This window comes from Lolium rigidum, chromosome 1, assembly GCF_022539505.1.
Source record: "Lolium rigidum isolate FL_2022 chromosome 1, APGP_CSIRO_Lrig_0.1, whole genome shotgun sequence".
NCBI lineage: Eukaryota > Viridiplantae > Streptophyta > Magnoliopsida > Poales > Poaceae > Lolium > Lolium rigidum.
In genome coordinates this window covers 199893845-199907603 of record NC_061508.1, presented here as the reverse complement: position 1 = coordinate 199907603, position 13759 = coordinate 199893845, and the positions used below count along the sequence as shown (strand labels likewise).

General features: G+C 46.7%; 3 protein-coding genes across 4 annotated transcripts; 2 read left to right on the top strand and 1 right to left on the bottom strand.

The window, feature by feature from the left end:
• Positions 1-867: 867 nt before the first annotated feature.
• Positions 868-3723, top strand: LOC124682961 (pentatricopeptide repeat-containing protein At4g22760-like). 2 transcript variants are annotated; one of them, XR_006996507.1, is made up of 5 exons: positions 868-2494; positions 2592-2698; positions 2831-2920; positions 3176-3460; positions 3549-3723. XR_006996507.1 is itself a non-coding variant. In XM_047217556.1 (2 exons), exon 1 carries the CDS (start codon positions 868-870, stop codon positions 2455-2457), a length of 1590 nt encoding a protein of 529 aa, XP_047073512.1. In that variant the 3' UTR covers positions 2458-2494; positions 2592-2815. The 2 variants fall into 2 exon arrangements, 1 of the variants encoding a protein (XP_047073512.1); XM_047217556.1 differs by lacking the exons at positions 2831-2920; positions 3176-3460; positions 3549-3723 and having other exon boundaries at positions 2592-2815.
• Positions 3724-5413: 1690 nt separating this feature from the next.
• On the top strand, positions 5414-7687 carry LOC124654245 (pentatricopeptide repeat-containing protein At1g07590, mitochondrial). Its single transcript, XM_047193264.1, has 2 exons — positions 5414-5521; positions 5989-7687. The coding sequence occupies exons 1-2, from the start codon at positions 5414-5416 to the stop codon at positions 7237-7239; spliced, it is 1359 nt and encodes a 452-aa protein (XP_047049220.1). The 3' UTR covers positions 7240-7687.
• Positions 7688-11307: 3620 nt separating this feature from the next.
• On the bottom strand, positions 11308-13374 carry LOC124687794. Its single transcript, XM_047221541.1, has one exon. The coding sequence runs from the start codon at positions 13007-13009 to the stop codon at positions 11603-11605; it is 1407 nt and encodes a 468-aa protein (XP_047077497.1). The 5' UTR covers positions 13010-13374; the 3' UTR covers positions 11308-11602.
• Between the last annotated feature and the right edge of the window lie 385 nt (positions 13375-13759).

Here is a 13759-nt window from a genome sequence, read left to right as displayed (position 1 = left end):
CGCCGTCGGCCCCGTCCTCCTCTCCTCCTCCCTCTCGTCGTCTCAGAGGCAGCCGCCCAAAAAATCTGTGCGGCGTCGATGAAGGGGGCGACGGGATGGAAGAAGGAAGGGATCCGCCTGCTCTGGCCGGTGCCGTCGCTGCCGGTGCTCCCCGGGTTGCAGTGACGTTGACCGGTACTCCTCGCGCCGCCACCAAGCTCCTCTCAGGCTACAAACTGTGGGCGGGGCGATTTGGTCGGTTGGCCTCAATCCAGAGCTAACCAAGAGGACTTGGTCAGGCCGGTGCCCTTGCACGACGGTTGTTGGCCCAGTTCTGGTGGTATTGTTGGGTACGGGTCAGGGCTGATGAGGCAGGGGCCCTAGGTAGCCTGGGCGACGCCGTTCCAGGGCGGGAGACGCTCGCTGGTGCTCTTCCGGCCACCTACCGCGGTCGGGCGGCCGTTGCGGGGGTGGCGGTGGCAGCACCGGTCCGCCTCGTCATTCTATTGGCGGGGCACCGTGCTATTGCTAAGGACGGCTGGGGTTGTTCCGGGCTGCGCGTCCAGCTGGTTGGCTAGGTGCGGATGGTGTCGGTGTTGAGCTCGACTTTGATGACCTGGGGTTGGGGTCACTGAGTGGATTAATTTTTTTGAATATCAGCAGCGGCGATTAATTTTTTCATGCGCGGACGCGAGCGCAAAGAGTTGCGGCGGGAATAGGGCAAAAACCAGGCATGAGGTAGCGCTTAGCAAGTTGAAAATGACCGCGCGGGCGGTCGAAGACCGTGAGAGAGGGATTTCAGGTGCCGAGGATGCTCTAAAGCTGAGTGTGTTGTCTCTCTTTCCCCTGCCCGGAAAGTAAGTCGCCGGCGAGCATAGGCAGCGGTCCATGCCGACCCATACTGCCTCCCACGTCAACTCTCCGTCGACGCTGGCTATCCGCGCCGCCGCTGACCAGGGCCACCCGCGCCGCGCCATCGCGCTCTACCTCTCATCCCTCCGCTCCGTCGCCGCCCACCGCCCCTGCCCCTTCGCCCTCGCCGCCGTCCTCAAGTCCGTCTCCCGCCTCCCCGCTCACACCGCGGCCACCGCCGCCGCCTCCCTTCACGCTCACCTCCTACGCCTCGGCCTCCTCATGCACCCCTACCCACACGCCGCGCTCGCCCACCTCTACTCCCGCGACCCCATCGCCGCGCGCAGCCTGCTCGACGAAACGCCTCCTACGGGAGCACAGGCACCTCATTCCCTCCTCGTCTCCCGGAACTCGCTCATCGCCTCGCTCCTCCGCTCCGGGGACCTCCCCGCCGCGCGCGCGTTATTTGACCAGATGCCCGTGAGGGACGTTGTGTCCTGGAACTCTATGGTCGCCGGCCTCGCCAAGGCCGGTCGTCTCGACAGCGCCATCGAGCTCTTCCAACAGATGCCTGAGAGGAACGCTGCGTCCTGGAACGCTGTCCTCTGTGGGCTCATCGCCCATGGCCACCTGGCTAGAGCGAGGGAGATGTTCGAGCAGATGCCCATCAGGAGTAACGTCTCCTGGATCACCATGATCTCTGGTTACGCCAAGGCCGGCGACGTCCACGCTGCTGCTGGCCTGTTTGAGCGGATGGAGAACAAGAATGATCTCTATGCATGGAACGCGATGATTTCATGCTATGCACAGAACGGCTGTGCGAGGGAGGCGATCGAAGTTTTCAACAGGATGCTCAAGCCGCATGTATGTGTTTTGCCCAATGAGAAAACTTTCTCGTCTGTCATCTCGGCTTGCTCGCAGCTGGGGGACTTGAGGTTCGGTCTGTGGGTCCAGAGCTACATGGGTTCCGTGGGAATTGAACTGGACGATCACTTGCGCACTGCTCTGCTGGATTTATACACCAAGACTGGGCGGATTGACAGCGCTTTTGATTTGTTCAGAGGCTTGAGGAAAAGAGATGTAGTGTCTTACAGTGCGATGATTGTTGGCTGCGGGATGAATGGCAAGTTAAACGAAGCTATATCTTTATTCAAGGAGATGTCTAGTGCAAATATTCGTCCTAATGCAGTGACCTTTGTGGGATTGCTGTCTGCATACAAACATGCTGGGCTAATGGAAGAAGCCCATGCTTGCTTTGCTTCCATGTCAAGCAAGTATAAGATTAGGCCTTCAATGGAACACTACACCATCATGGTAGATCTCCTTGGGCGTAGCGGGAAGCTGGATGAGGCATTTCAACTTATCATCCAGATGCCAATGCAGCCACACGCTAGCGTTTGGGGAGCCTTGCTTCTTGCTTGCGAGTTGCACAACAATGCTGAGCTTGGGGAACTGGTTGCTTCCAAGTGCTTTCAACTGGCGCCTGGAGACAGTGGATATTACATACTGTTGGGGAACATATATGCACAAGCAAACAAATGGGACAAGGTTAAGAGGTTAAGGAAGACAATGACAGACAGAGGCTTGAGTAAGATGCCTGGGAGTAGTTGGGTGCAGGCTGCATAGTTCCATTTTATTGATCGTAGTCACTTTGAAAAATTGGGTCAGTCGATAACTCAACGTACAACTCTTCAAATGTTTGGGTGGTTGATGGCTCCATTGCTCAGTTGTTCACCATCTTTCTTGTCTTCTCTATGTAGGCTCAAATATACTGGATTGTTGATTTTGCTGGCATTTGCTTGGGCATATTGATGCATAAATATTGGTACTTGAGAAATTCCAGTCATTTTAAGGAAGTTCATTATTGGTCGGTATCCATCACCCTTTAGGCCTTTACTCAATACATCTATCTCTGTCAATATCCATCCCAGTTGTATACTAGCTATGCATCTTATGCTTTCAATAATTGACACTAACTTGCCCTCACTGTAAACTGCAGATATCTTGAAAATTAATTTCTGGCAAGTAGGAAAAAACAGCTTTCTGAAGTTGCGCATTGCCTATTCAACGATAATCTATCTCTATTCAGGTTGCTTGTTTCACCTGCTTCCCGATCTCTTCTGTCAGATTTTTGCTGTTATATCCCTCTTTTTTCTGTTATTGAACATCTATTTGTTGTACAACTAAGATTACAGGCACAAGTTCTTAATGAAAAAAAAATAACATATCGCTAGTGTATTCGAGATTTTGTTATAGATCACTAATTAAATTGATGAAATGAAATCTTCTGAGAGGCTTTCACCATTAGTTAGTCCTCTTGTAATGTAACTTATCCTCTCTTCAGGGTGATGTCTGGAGAAGGTATTCACACAAGACCTGTAAGTTTTTTCAACCATTACATTGGTCTTTCCACTTGTTTGTGCCAAAAGAGGTGCTTACCACTACCAATACCAGCAACAATACCTGGCAAGTACATTATTAGAGCATATGATCCCTACTCTCTCACTCCTCTCGCTCTAATATTTCCGTCTCAATCAAATTGTATCAGGTTAGTAGTCAAAGCAAGGTCAGTCAAGAAGAGAAAATTGGAATAACATTTTTTTTGGCCAACACTTTGCTTTATCTTCAGGTATGATATTTGAACATCTTATTTCGGATTCTGAGGGTGTCAGTGTTGAAAGCTCCACGTTTGTAATTTGTGTATCTATTGTTCTTAGCATATGTTTGGGAAGAACTTCAAATATGTGTGACCCTGGCAAATCGTCCAAGCCCTTTGGTCGGCAATGATCAAAGAACAACACCATTAAAGACGCTTTTTTATTTTTGTCCATTTGGTTGGGACCGGTACTTGGGAGTGTGAGATATGGTGCTATCTCTGATCGTGGTATTTGATTGGCATGTAAAATATGATGACAGATTCAATTGATTATTATACTCCCTCTGATATAATAAGTGTCGCTGATTTAGACAAATTCACGACTGGTTGAGTGATTGATTTTCTTAGATATGGCGTGCTAATTTGTTCCCCGTGGTATTTTAGTTAAAAGAACCGATGCTTGATCTAGCGTGCTAATTTGTTGGAAATTCGACAACTTGGAAGGTGGAGAAAATAGAACAAGAAAGAAGAGCTAAAATCATCACTGTGATAAGAAGATACTATTGAAGCTCTTTAGAAAGAATATTCAACCGTCAACCCCTTTTGTTTGGAAAAGAGATTACTATAAATACTTAATCGGATACCTAGTTCTAAATGTATTTTCTGATGCGAATATTTGTATGATATATAGTAGTGTTCCTGAAAAAAGAAATTTTTAGCTGTATCTCTTTTAAGAGAAAAATAAATCATACTTACTTTTTAGATGAAAAAAAAATCATCCCTTTTCTACTCTAGATGAAAAATATATTTTTTGGAACAAAAATCAAATCATACTTACCCAAATGGAAGTAGAACGTTGTCGGCCGTGCACACCAGTCAGACCACATGGTGGTAATTGGTAGCGGATAGTCCATATCATGTAACATTCGTACTTGGAAAATTGATAATCGTCATTATAATATCGTATCTGGATGAAATGAAAATGGATATGTTTTAGAAATACAAATACAAATATGGTATTGAATGTTGAAGCAAATGTGGATATGGAACTGGATATGTCTGCATCCGAATAAAATTATGTGAGCCTATTTTAGTAATTCTAGCTAGTTATGCCAATTATCCAACCTTAAAAAACTTATAAAGTGTTTTTTTGTGTGATTGTAGTTGAAACCACTATGTATCATATCAGTATATTTATCTCTCACAATAAGATATGGCATATTATTTTGTCATTTGTATTCATACCAAATTGAAAAACATCTGTCTGCATCCGTATTCTCCGCATTTGTATTCAACAACATCGAATCTACTGTATATTCGTTTTGAAAATATGTAAAAGGTACTATCCGATCCGTTTGCACACGACAGCACAACGGGACCAGACTCTCCCGATCAGCCCCACACTGAGTTCGCGGGCACCAAGCGGCGCGTGGAGTTGACGTCCACGACGCGGTGGTACAGTACTTGATCCCCGGGCCCCGGCCATCGCCTCGCCTCGCCACCGGAGGGACTGCCTCCTCCTCCACGGCGTTGAGATCGGTGCTCGTCAGGCCGCCGCACCGCATCCTTCCCACGGCAGAGCCAACGCGGAGCGCGGAGCACGGTTTTGTTCAGAGGGACTAGGGACCCTAGACGCGCGCGGCAGGCCTCGGCGGAGCCTCCATACGACATCTGAGGTTCTGAGCAGTGCGGCCGCTGTTCCCGCCGCACCGTGACTGCCGGAGTGTTGGTGGGCGAGGCGGACTGAGGCCAGAGGCGTCGTGCGCGCCAGGTGTTCGGCGAATTGCCCCAGCCATGTTGCTGCAGCTCCGCGCATTGCTGCGGTGCCGTCGGCTGCCGATCCACTCCACCGCTGCAACCTTTTTCACCAGCTCAGGAAGCGCACCCCTGGCGCCTCCTCCTCCTGCATCGGCGCAGTCCGCTGATGACTCGGAGCAAGATGAGGGCTCCCTGGCACAGCGGCTGGAGCGGGCGGCATCGGTATCCATGGCCATCCGGGGCTGGATGGCCGCCGGCCGCGCTGTGCACCGAGGCCATGTCTTCCACGCCATCAACCGCCTGCGGCGCCGTCGCCTCCACCGCACAGGCCTGCAGGTACTACGATTTCTTGTCTCAGCTTCATCGATCCTCAGTTTGTGTTGCTTCGTGTCCCTGGTTAGTTGAGTAAGATAACACCTAACACTACACCCTGTGTTTACACAACGAGCATTTTCTCGCAGACTAGTGATCTCTGTAGTTGTGCATGGATGAAAACCACTTTCAGCCTTCTAGCGTTTCTTCTGCAAACCTTCAAGCCCTCTCTCTATCTTTCCTTCTGCCTGCCTGCCAGTCTGTGTAAAGATGCAGAGAGGATATGAATTTTGTTTGTGCTGCTTGTCTATGTGGAATCTGAATTCAATGATTATGCGAATGACTGCTAATTATTTCTACCCTTACATGGAATGATTGCTCGGCTCATTACGGTGAAATTAGCTCCTTTCTATGTATGAATGGTGTCAACTAAATCAAGATACAAAGATTTTTTCTGCATTTCGTTTGACACCTGCATCTTGTAACTACAGGTCATGGAGTGGGTGATCAGGGAGCGGCCCTACAAGCTGAGTGAACTTGATTACTCGTATCTCCTAGAGTTCACGGCTAAAGTTCATGGCATTTCTGAAGCTGAAAGTCTATTCCTCCGCATACCTCAGGAATACCGGAACGAGCTGCTCTACAATAATCTTGTAATGGCTTGTTTGGAGTTGGGCTTGATTAAGCTTTCATACGGTTACATGAGGAAGATGAGGGAACTGTCGTTGCCAATTTCGCCGTATGTTTTCAACCGCTTGATCATCCTCCATTCTTCTGAGGGGCGTAGGAAGACTATCTCCAAGATCCTTGCTCAGATGAAAGCCAGCAGAGTGACCCCACACACGTCAACCTACAACATCTTACTGAAAATACAGGCCAATGACCACAACATTGATGGAGTGGCAAGGGTGTTCAGTGATATGAAAAGAGCAAAGATTGAGCCAAATGAGATAACCTATGGCATTCTGGCAATTTCACATGCTGTAGCAAGGCTATATACTGTTTCCCAGACATATATAGAAGCCATCAAGAATTCTATGACAGGCACAAACTGGTCTACACAGGAAATTCTTCTTATTTTGTATGGATACCTTGGAAAGGAAAAGGAGTTAAAGATGATGTGGAATCTCATGCAAGGCCTCCCTCATGTCCGATCCAAAAGCTTCACACTAGCAATTGAAGCATTCGGAAAGGTTGGCTCTGTTGAGCAGGCAGAAGAAATATGGCGAGAGATTAAATCAACAAGAAAGCTAAGGCTTACAGAACAGTTCAATTCCATGCTATCAGTTTACTGCAGGCATGGCCTTGTGGATAAAGCATCGGCCGTGTTCAAAGAAATGAGAGCAAGTGGATGTCAACCGAATGCTATTACGTATCGCCACTTGGCATTGGGATGCTTGAAAGCAGGTCTTATGAAACAAGCTTTGAACACAATGGATATGGGAAAGAAAGAAGTCGTCACCAGGAAGGTGAGAAGTTCAACACCATGGTTGGAGACCACACATTTATTGCTTGAAAACTTTGCAGAGATTGGTGACTTGGAAAATGCCAAGAGAGTTTTTGCAGAACTGAATGAATCAAAGTACTGTCGGAATTCCTTTGTGTATAATACCCTTCTAAAAGCTTATGTTAAGGCAAAAGTTTACGACCCAGATTTTGTAAGGACAATGATTTTGAGGGGTGCAATGCCCGACGCCGAGACACATAGCCTTCTGAGACTGATAGAACAGTACAAGACATGATATTGTGGCTTTGAAGGATCAGGATGAAAAGGAAAACTTCAATGTTTAGTTGAGCCATTTCTTCAGAGCATCAATCATCCAGTCTCTTTTTATGGAGCATGTGATACATGACCATCCCAGCATGTACACACTTCAACTGATAAAGTGCACCTTTCATTTGGTATCCCAAACAGTTTGTCCAAGGTAAAATGCGAACCAAACCCACCAAAATGTGTATCAGCACCAGCTCAAATTAAGCAAAAGCCGTCTCCACCTATAAGTCGAACTAAACCAATTTCAGGAACCGTGGCTATAGCTTATGGGTTGAAATCAGTTCCCCACCCATGCGCATGACAACTTAAAGCATGTACAGTACAGCTTATTACATGCAACTGACAGCTTAAAACATATGGCAAATTTCAACAGTTTAGTTCTTTTGCCCAATCAGACGACAAATATCATTAGCCACATGTACACAGGTCAACGATTGGGTGCAGCACTAAAAAAATAATTATTATCCAGTGCAGCAAGCATCAACGCATCATCATCCAAAACCAAAGTTAAACATGCACCGAAAATGAAACATGATGCTTATAAGCTGTGGCTGGCAAGGAACGATGCACGTGTGTCAAAGAACATGGAAGACCCCAAATCCATAGCTTTGAGAACTGTGGCTGATGTTGAAGAATGGCGCAATCTGCAGAATCCTACAACGCCTGCTGGGGTACAACAAAAGGACAGATGGCTTCCTCCTGATGAAAATTGGATCAAGGTCAATGTGGATGGGCATTTTCGCATCGCGGATGGTAACGGAAGGGGAGGCGTGGTCATTGGTGACCATCATGGAGCTTTCGTTCCCCCCACACTGCTGATGCTGAAGGCGCAGAGCTCGTACCTTGCCGAATGGGTTTACTACTGGCGCAAGAGATTCAGGCCCTGAATGTGGTCCTGAAAACGGACAGTACTTCGGTGTACTCTTGAAAAAAAAAAGGACAGTACTGGAGGTGCTGCCAAGCTGAAGAAGGGTGAAATGAACCGTTCTGTTCACGCCCCGTGAGGAGTTTAAAAGCTTCGAGAATATATTGTGTAATTCATGGTCTGGTGTTGCAGCAAGCTATTTAGTGAACCAACTTGTACTGGTTCGGTTCACGCAGCATAAGCATTCCTGCTTGGTTATAAGCTAGAGGATTGCACTACTGAATATGAAAAGGCAAATGATTCCCAAATAGGCCTCTTCTCCTGTTCAAGTCCCACAACGTGTCTTGTCTTAAAAATATCAACTAACTTGTCCAAAAACTTCATCACACAGGACTCCCAACTTTTCCCATCTTAAATGTAATCAACCAAGAGCTTTTGCCACCATGTGTAAATCTGTGCTTTCAATCAAGAAAAATGCCTGGAACTAAGATGAGACTTTTGATTGTTCGCAACTAAAGTTAACACTACAGCTCAAGCAAGAGTATAACATATTTAGAGCTCAGTTGAATAAGTAAAACAAAAGCAAGCTGGCCCATGGTTTCATACAGTTAAGGTGTTCATGGCATGTACAAGCCTGTCATTTTATCAGCATTTTACTGCATCTAAAAAGTCAAAATAAAAAACAAACCAAATCCATAGAATGTTCTAGAACTGCAAGTGCTCAGGAGTCATACAACACATCATATTTTTCCTCTTTGCTAGAAAGATCTGTTTTGTAACTGCAAACTCATGTTCAGCCTATAATAATATCCATTCTATGTAACAAGCTCAGAACTTGAGAGTCGTCTTCTGAGATTAGGCCTAGGCCAGGACATTGATATGCCTTCAGCAATCAGGTCTCCTCAAGTTTAAGCACATACTGCGCGGAAAAATAGAGATGGAAAAAATTACAGTTAGAAAAGCCTAGAAAGGTTGAAACCAGATCATAATTTTTTGAGAAATTAAAAGCTTAATAAATCAGTTATGTATTGAGTCAGGGAACACACATGCTAATATGTTAAATTACAAGTGTATTGGAACTTTTGGAGAAATTAAAAGCTTAATAAATCAGCCAAGTGTTAAGTCAGGGGACCACACATGCATAATATGTTAAATGCAAGTGTATTAGACAGGCTATAGCCTACAAAAACAATCAGATTTGTTACACAGAAAAATCAGATTAGTAACTAGGAGCAGCTATGGGAAAGCCATGCTCTAACAAGCTGAGATTTGGTTCCCTGCTCACTTGAAAGGAAGGTACTGATGGTTCATACATGGAACAGTTAAAGGCAGCTCAATACAATTTAATATACCAGAACTCATATGGTTTTTCTGTTCTTCCAAAATCACGGTGGTACCAATTTCACCACAGTTAAGCCATGAAAAGGAGTATAGAGCAACTGCAGGCTATGTATTTCACAGCTTAAAATTTACTATCCACGAAAGTTACTCCACTTTATGGCGATGCATTTCAAGGTCACACTAGGAACCTCAATAATGAAAAACAGGAAGAGAGAAAGAAACTTGATGTGCTGAACCGAAAGCAAACGCTGCACAATTACGCATATACCTGACTCGTTCGAGAAGAGAAACACAAGCAGAAGAACGCTTCATCCCTGCACTCTTCTGGTCCACATCATAACACCTTCCCAGTGTCCGATCGACACATGATCCTCCGCCAACACAAGACAAAATTCAGAGATGTGTTTCTATCAGATAAAAAAATCCAGAGGTGCCGCATGAGAATGTGAGATATCAAGTACCAAACTGTGTATTATAAACATAATTAAACGTCGGGAGGAGACTTGTGGAGAAGGAAAGGCAGTGAAGGGCATCGACATGATGTTTCTAATAATCTGATTATGTAATCGCAGTCGAACGGCTAAGTTTTGTGGTATTCACATCAGTGAAAATTTGTGATGTACTGCCAAATGGTAAAGTGGCCGAACAAAAAAATAGTGCTAGGGGTGATTGATGAGGAGACCTCCTGAAATTACTATAAAATACAAGCAGAGGATCATATGTCGATCAGACAACAAGACAAGTAGCTTCACTGTTAAGTATGAACAATGATCATTTTTATGCAATTTTTTGCAGATTGCAACTTACTGAAAGACACTCACTTACTGAAATTACAAGTCAAACTGGAAACTGAAATTAGTGATCTGCAACTAGATCACTACAGGAGGACACACAAGCAAGCTGATAAAGAAAGAGTGCTCAATTAGCCTCCTACCCTAATGCTGCATCCCCTCCTTCCCCAGGCATCACCTGACGGGCCCTTCTGCTGCAGCTGCTCAGGCTCCTCAAGTGGAGGCGGCCACAGTCGCAGAAGCGGGACCTGCAAGCTGCGAGCAAGTGGCGGTGGCTGCAGTCGCAGAGGCAGAGACAGCATGGAGGGGAGACTGCGGTATCAGGGCTGGAGAGCTGGGAAAGGGAAGGAAGCAAGTAGGCCTATGATCCAATGTCCCGTGAGGCATTTGGCTCAAATTAGACAACTGCTTGCTTTTGGGACACATTGCCTGTACAGAACATGCTACAAAAATACATATGGCTGCAGTGGAAAATCCGGAAGGACTCTTCATGTTTTGCAGAAGCATATATCAAAATTTCTTCTATATTGGCAGTGGTTTGTACTTATATAATGCAATATTTGCTGACATTCATATTGGACTAGCATTTCAGATCGCAAGGAATTTATTTAGAGAGAGAGAGAGAGAGAGAGAGAGAGAGAGAGAGAGAGAGATTCATCCAAGACCTGGACGCCATATTCTTCGTTGACACCAGATTAATTCATTAAGAAACCCATGAAATAGAAAAGAACGGTGATTTGTTGCTACCTTCATCAGTGACAGTACAAAAACTGTAGCTGAGCAAATGAATGCACGCCTGACTATCTCCAAATTTCGAGCTTCAGTATCATGAAACACAATGGCATACAGGTACATAGATACGTAGTAACACATAATGCAATATTAGGGAAATTTATCCCAGGATACATGGTAATAAAGAAACTGAAACTGAAAGTTCGATTCCTTTCCCATGAAGAAGGTACATACATAAGAAAACAGCTACCATATACATTCCTACCTTAATGTTGACATATTTATGGAGCTCTGGCCATGGTAACAATGGGGCAAGATATATAAGTTTTATTTGATCAAATAAGAAGGTACATACATGATACATGAGCAAGCAACAGCTAGCATATACATTCCTTATAATGTTGATATGTTTTTGGAGCTAACCATGGTAACAATGGGGCATGATCTATAGGTTTTATTGGAGCAAATAAGAAGGTACATACATGGGCAAGCAACAGCTAGCATATACATTACAATTTTGACATGTTTTTAGAGCTAACCATGGTAACAATGGGGTATGATCTATAGGTTTTATTGGAGCAAATGGCAGCGCCAATTTTTACCTACTGCTGCTGCCTCCTCCTTGTTCTTCTTGTGGTTGTAGACTCCGAAGGCCTGGACCTCCTACTTTGGGCTGCCTGCCCAACTATAACAGCCATGGTGCTAGAAGTCGACGCCTGCTCGAAAGATGATGACTGCTGAGGATCTGTCGGTGCAGCACTATTGGAATTAGAAGACGGCAACTGGACCTGATTGCCACTATCAGGGGTAGCATTGCCCGAGGGTGAAGCAAGATTACGTCTTTGCTGTCTCCCAACCCTAGCCCTTGACAGGGCTGCAGGAAGCCCAGTCACCTCAACCCCGCTTACAGGTGGAGGTGCCTGGCCGCTCACTATATCCTGGTTTTCTATCAACCGCCTTACCAGGCTTGCAATGCCTCTCGTGTCTGGCATTTGCAGCTGCTGCCTCAAGCCCTCGCTCCTGTTTGCGCGCGGTCTGGGCGGGACATCATTGCTGGACGCGTCTCGTTCATCGCCTCCTCTTCCATAAATCGGTGTGACGTTTACTTCGAGCACCTCTCCCTTGCAGACAGGGCACTCAGAGTGGGCTGAATGTGCATGGAGCCACTGGTACAAGCATGGCCAGCAGAATAGGTGGCCACACGGTGTAACCACGGGCTCTTTAGCTGCTTCAAGACAGATATTGCACTCGAAACTGGAGCTGCATCCGCAGTTCCCATCCTTCTTGTCAGCTCCCATCTTGTCAAGCTTCTGCCGCCTTAATGCATCTAGAGAACTATGAGACTGGTGGATGGCCTGCACCAGCCTTTCCGCGTCTGGACTGGTCGCCCGCTGGTTGCGGTTCCGCACAATGCGGTGCTGCTCGCTGACTTGGATCAACCGCTGCAGGCGGAGCTCAGGCGCCATGTCTTCAATTGCACCCCCAACGGAATGCCTCAACACCCTGGTGCTGACCATCTCTGTTCCCCCGGTAGGGGCCAACCGACCAGGGTGAGAAAGCATTTCCAGACATTCAAGGGGAAGCCCTTCCAGCCCAGCAAGCGGCAGTGACGCTGGCGGCAGTGGTGGTGGTGAGGCGTTGGCACCGTGGAGTGAGGGTGGTGCATCAAATGCCACAGCCGGTTCACCGGCATCAAAAGCCTGCTCTTCGCTGTCGGAACTCAGGCCATCAAGCCAATCAAAGAGCATCGGATCTATCAGTGATAGCTCCGGCGTGGAGAGCGCATTGGACGGCGAGTATACCACGGGCAGTGGCGGCACCTCCTCTGGTGCCGGCAATCCTGCCGGCTCGTCCGTTCTTGGCGCGTCCGCCACGGGAATGGTCGGTGGGCAATCAATAGCTGCACCCAGCCGACCTGGAGGCCGTGGCAACGGAGGGAGGCCCAGGTAGAGGTTTAGATCCATCCGCCTCCTTCTCCGGCTTCCCTCGGCGGCCTCCTCGCCCGCCATGAGGGGCGGATCCAGATCAGTAGGATGGAACCAATCGCTGTAGCGACTGAGGCGTCGGCGGGCAGGATTGAGGCGCCGGCACGGTGGTAGACTATAGTAGAGATCTGAGCAGCGTGACTCAGGAGTCAGGAGTCAAGGAGTAGGAAAATCGAAAGAGGGTTTTTGTCCATGGACCGAGGAGTTCTTGCTCCGGGAGCTTGCGGCGATCAGTGGGAGTGGGAGCATGGATTTCGACAGGGAGCCGAATGATTCGGATGGGTCCGGGGAGAAATCGGATTGGGATTTTGGGGTTCGATGAGGAATGGGGGTGGCTAGAGTGGAATGAACTGAGAAGGAAGACCTTCCGTTCTTCCCCGGCTTGCCTTCCCTCGGCAAACTGTGGAGGCCCTTTTATCGGATATTTTGCATTTATTATTTTCTACAAAAAGATTTGGAAGATTTTTATTGCGTATCCAGAAATTAAAACATTCCATAAATGGGCTAAGTTTGGGGAAATCAAGAGGACAGCTGGGCTGGGTTTACTGAGATTATAATATTAGAAAAAAACGTTTTATAAATGGCCTAAGTTGGGGAAATCAAGAGGACAGGTAGCTGGGTTTAATGAGATTATGGTACTCCCTCCGATTTATATTAATTGATTTCAATATGGATGTATCTAGAACTAAAATATGTCTAGATACATCTATATTAGAGTCAATTAATATGAACCGAAGGGAGCATCCTAAAGTTTGGGGAAATCAAAAGGACAGA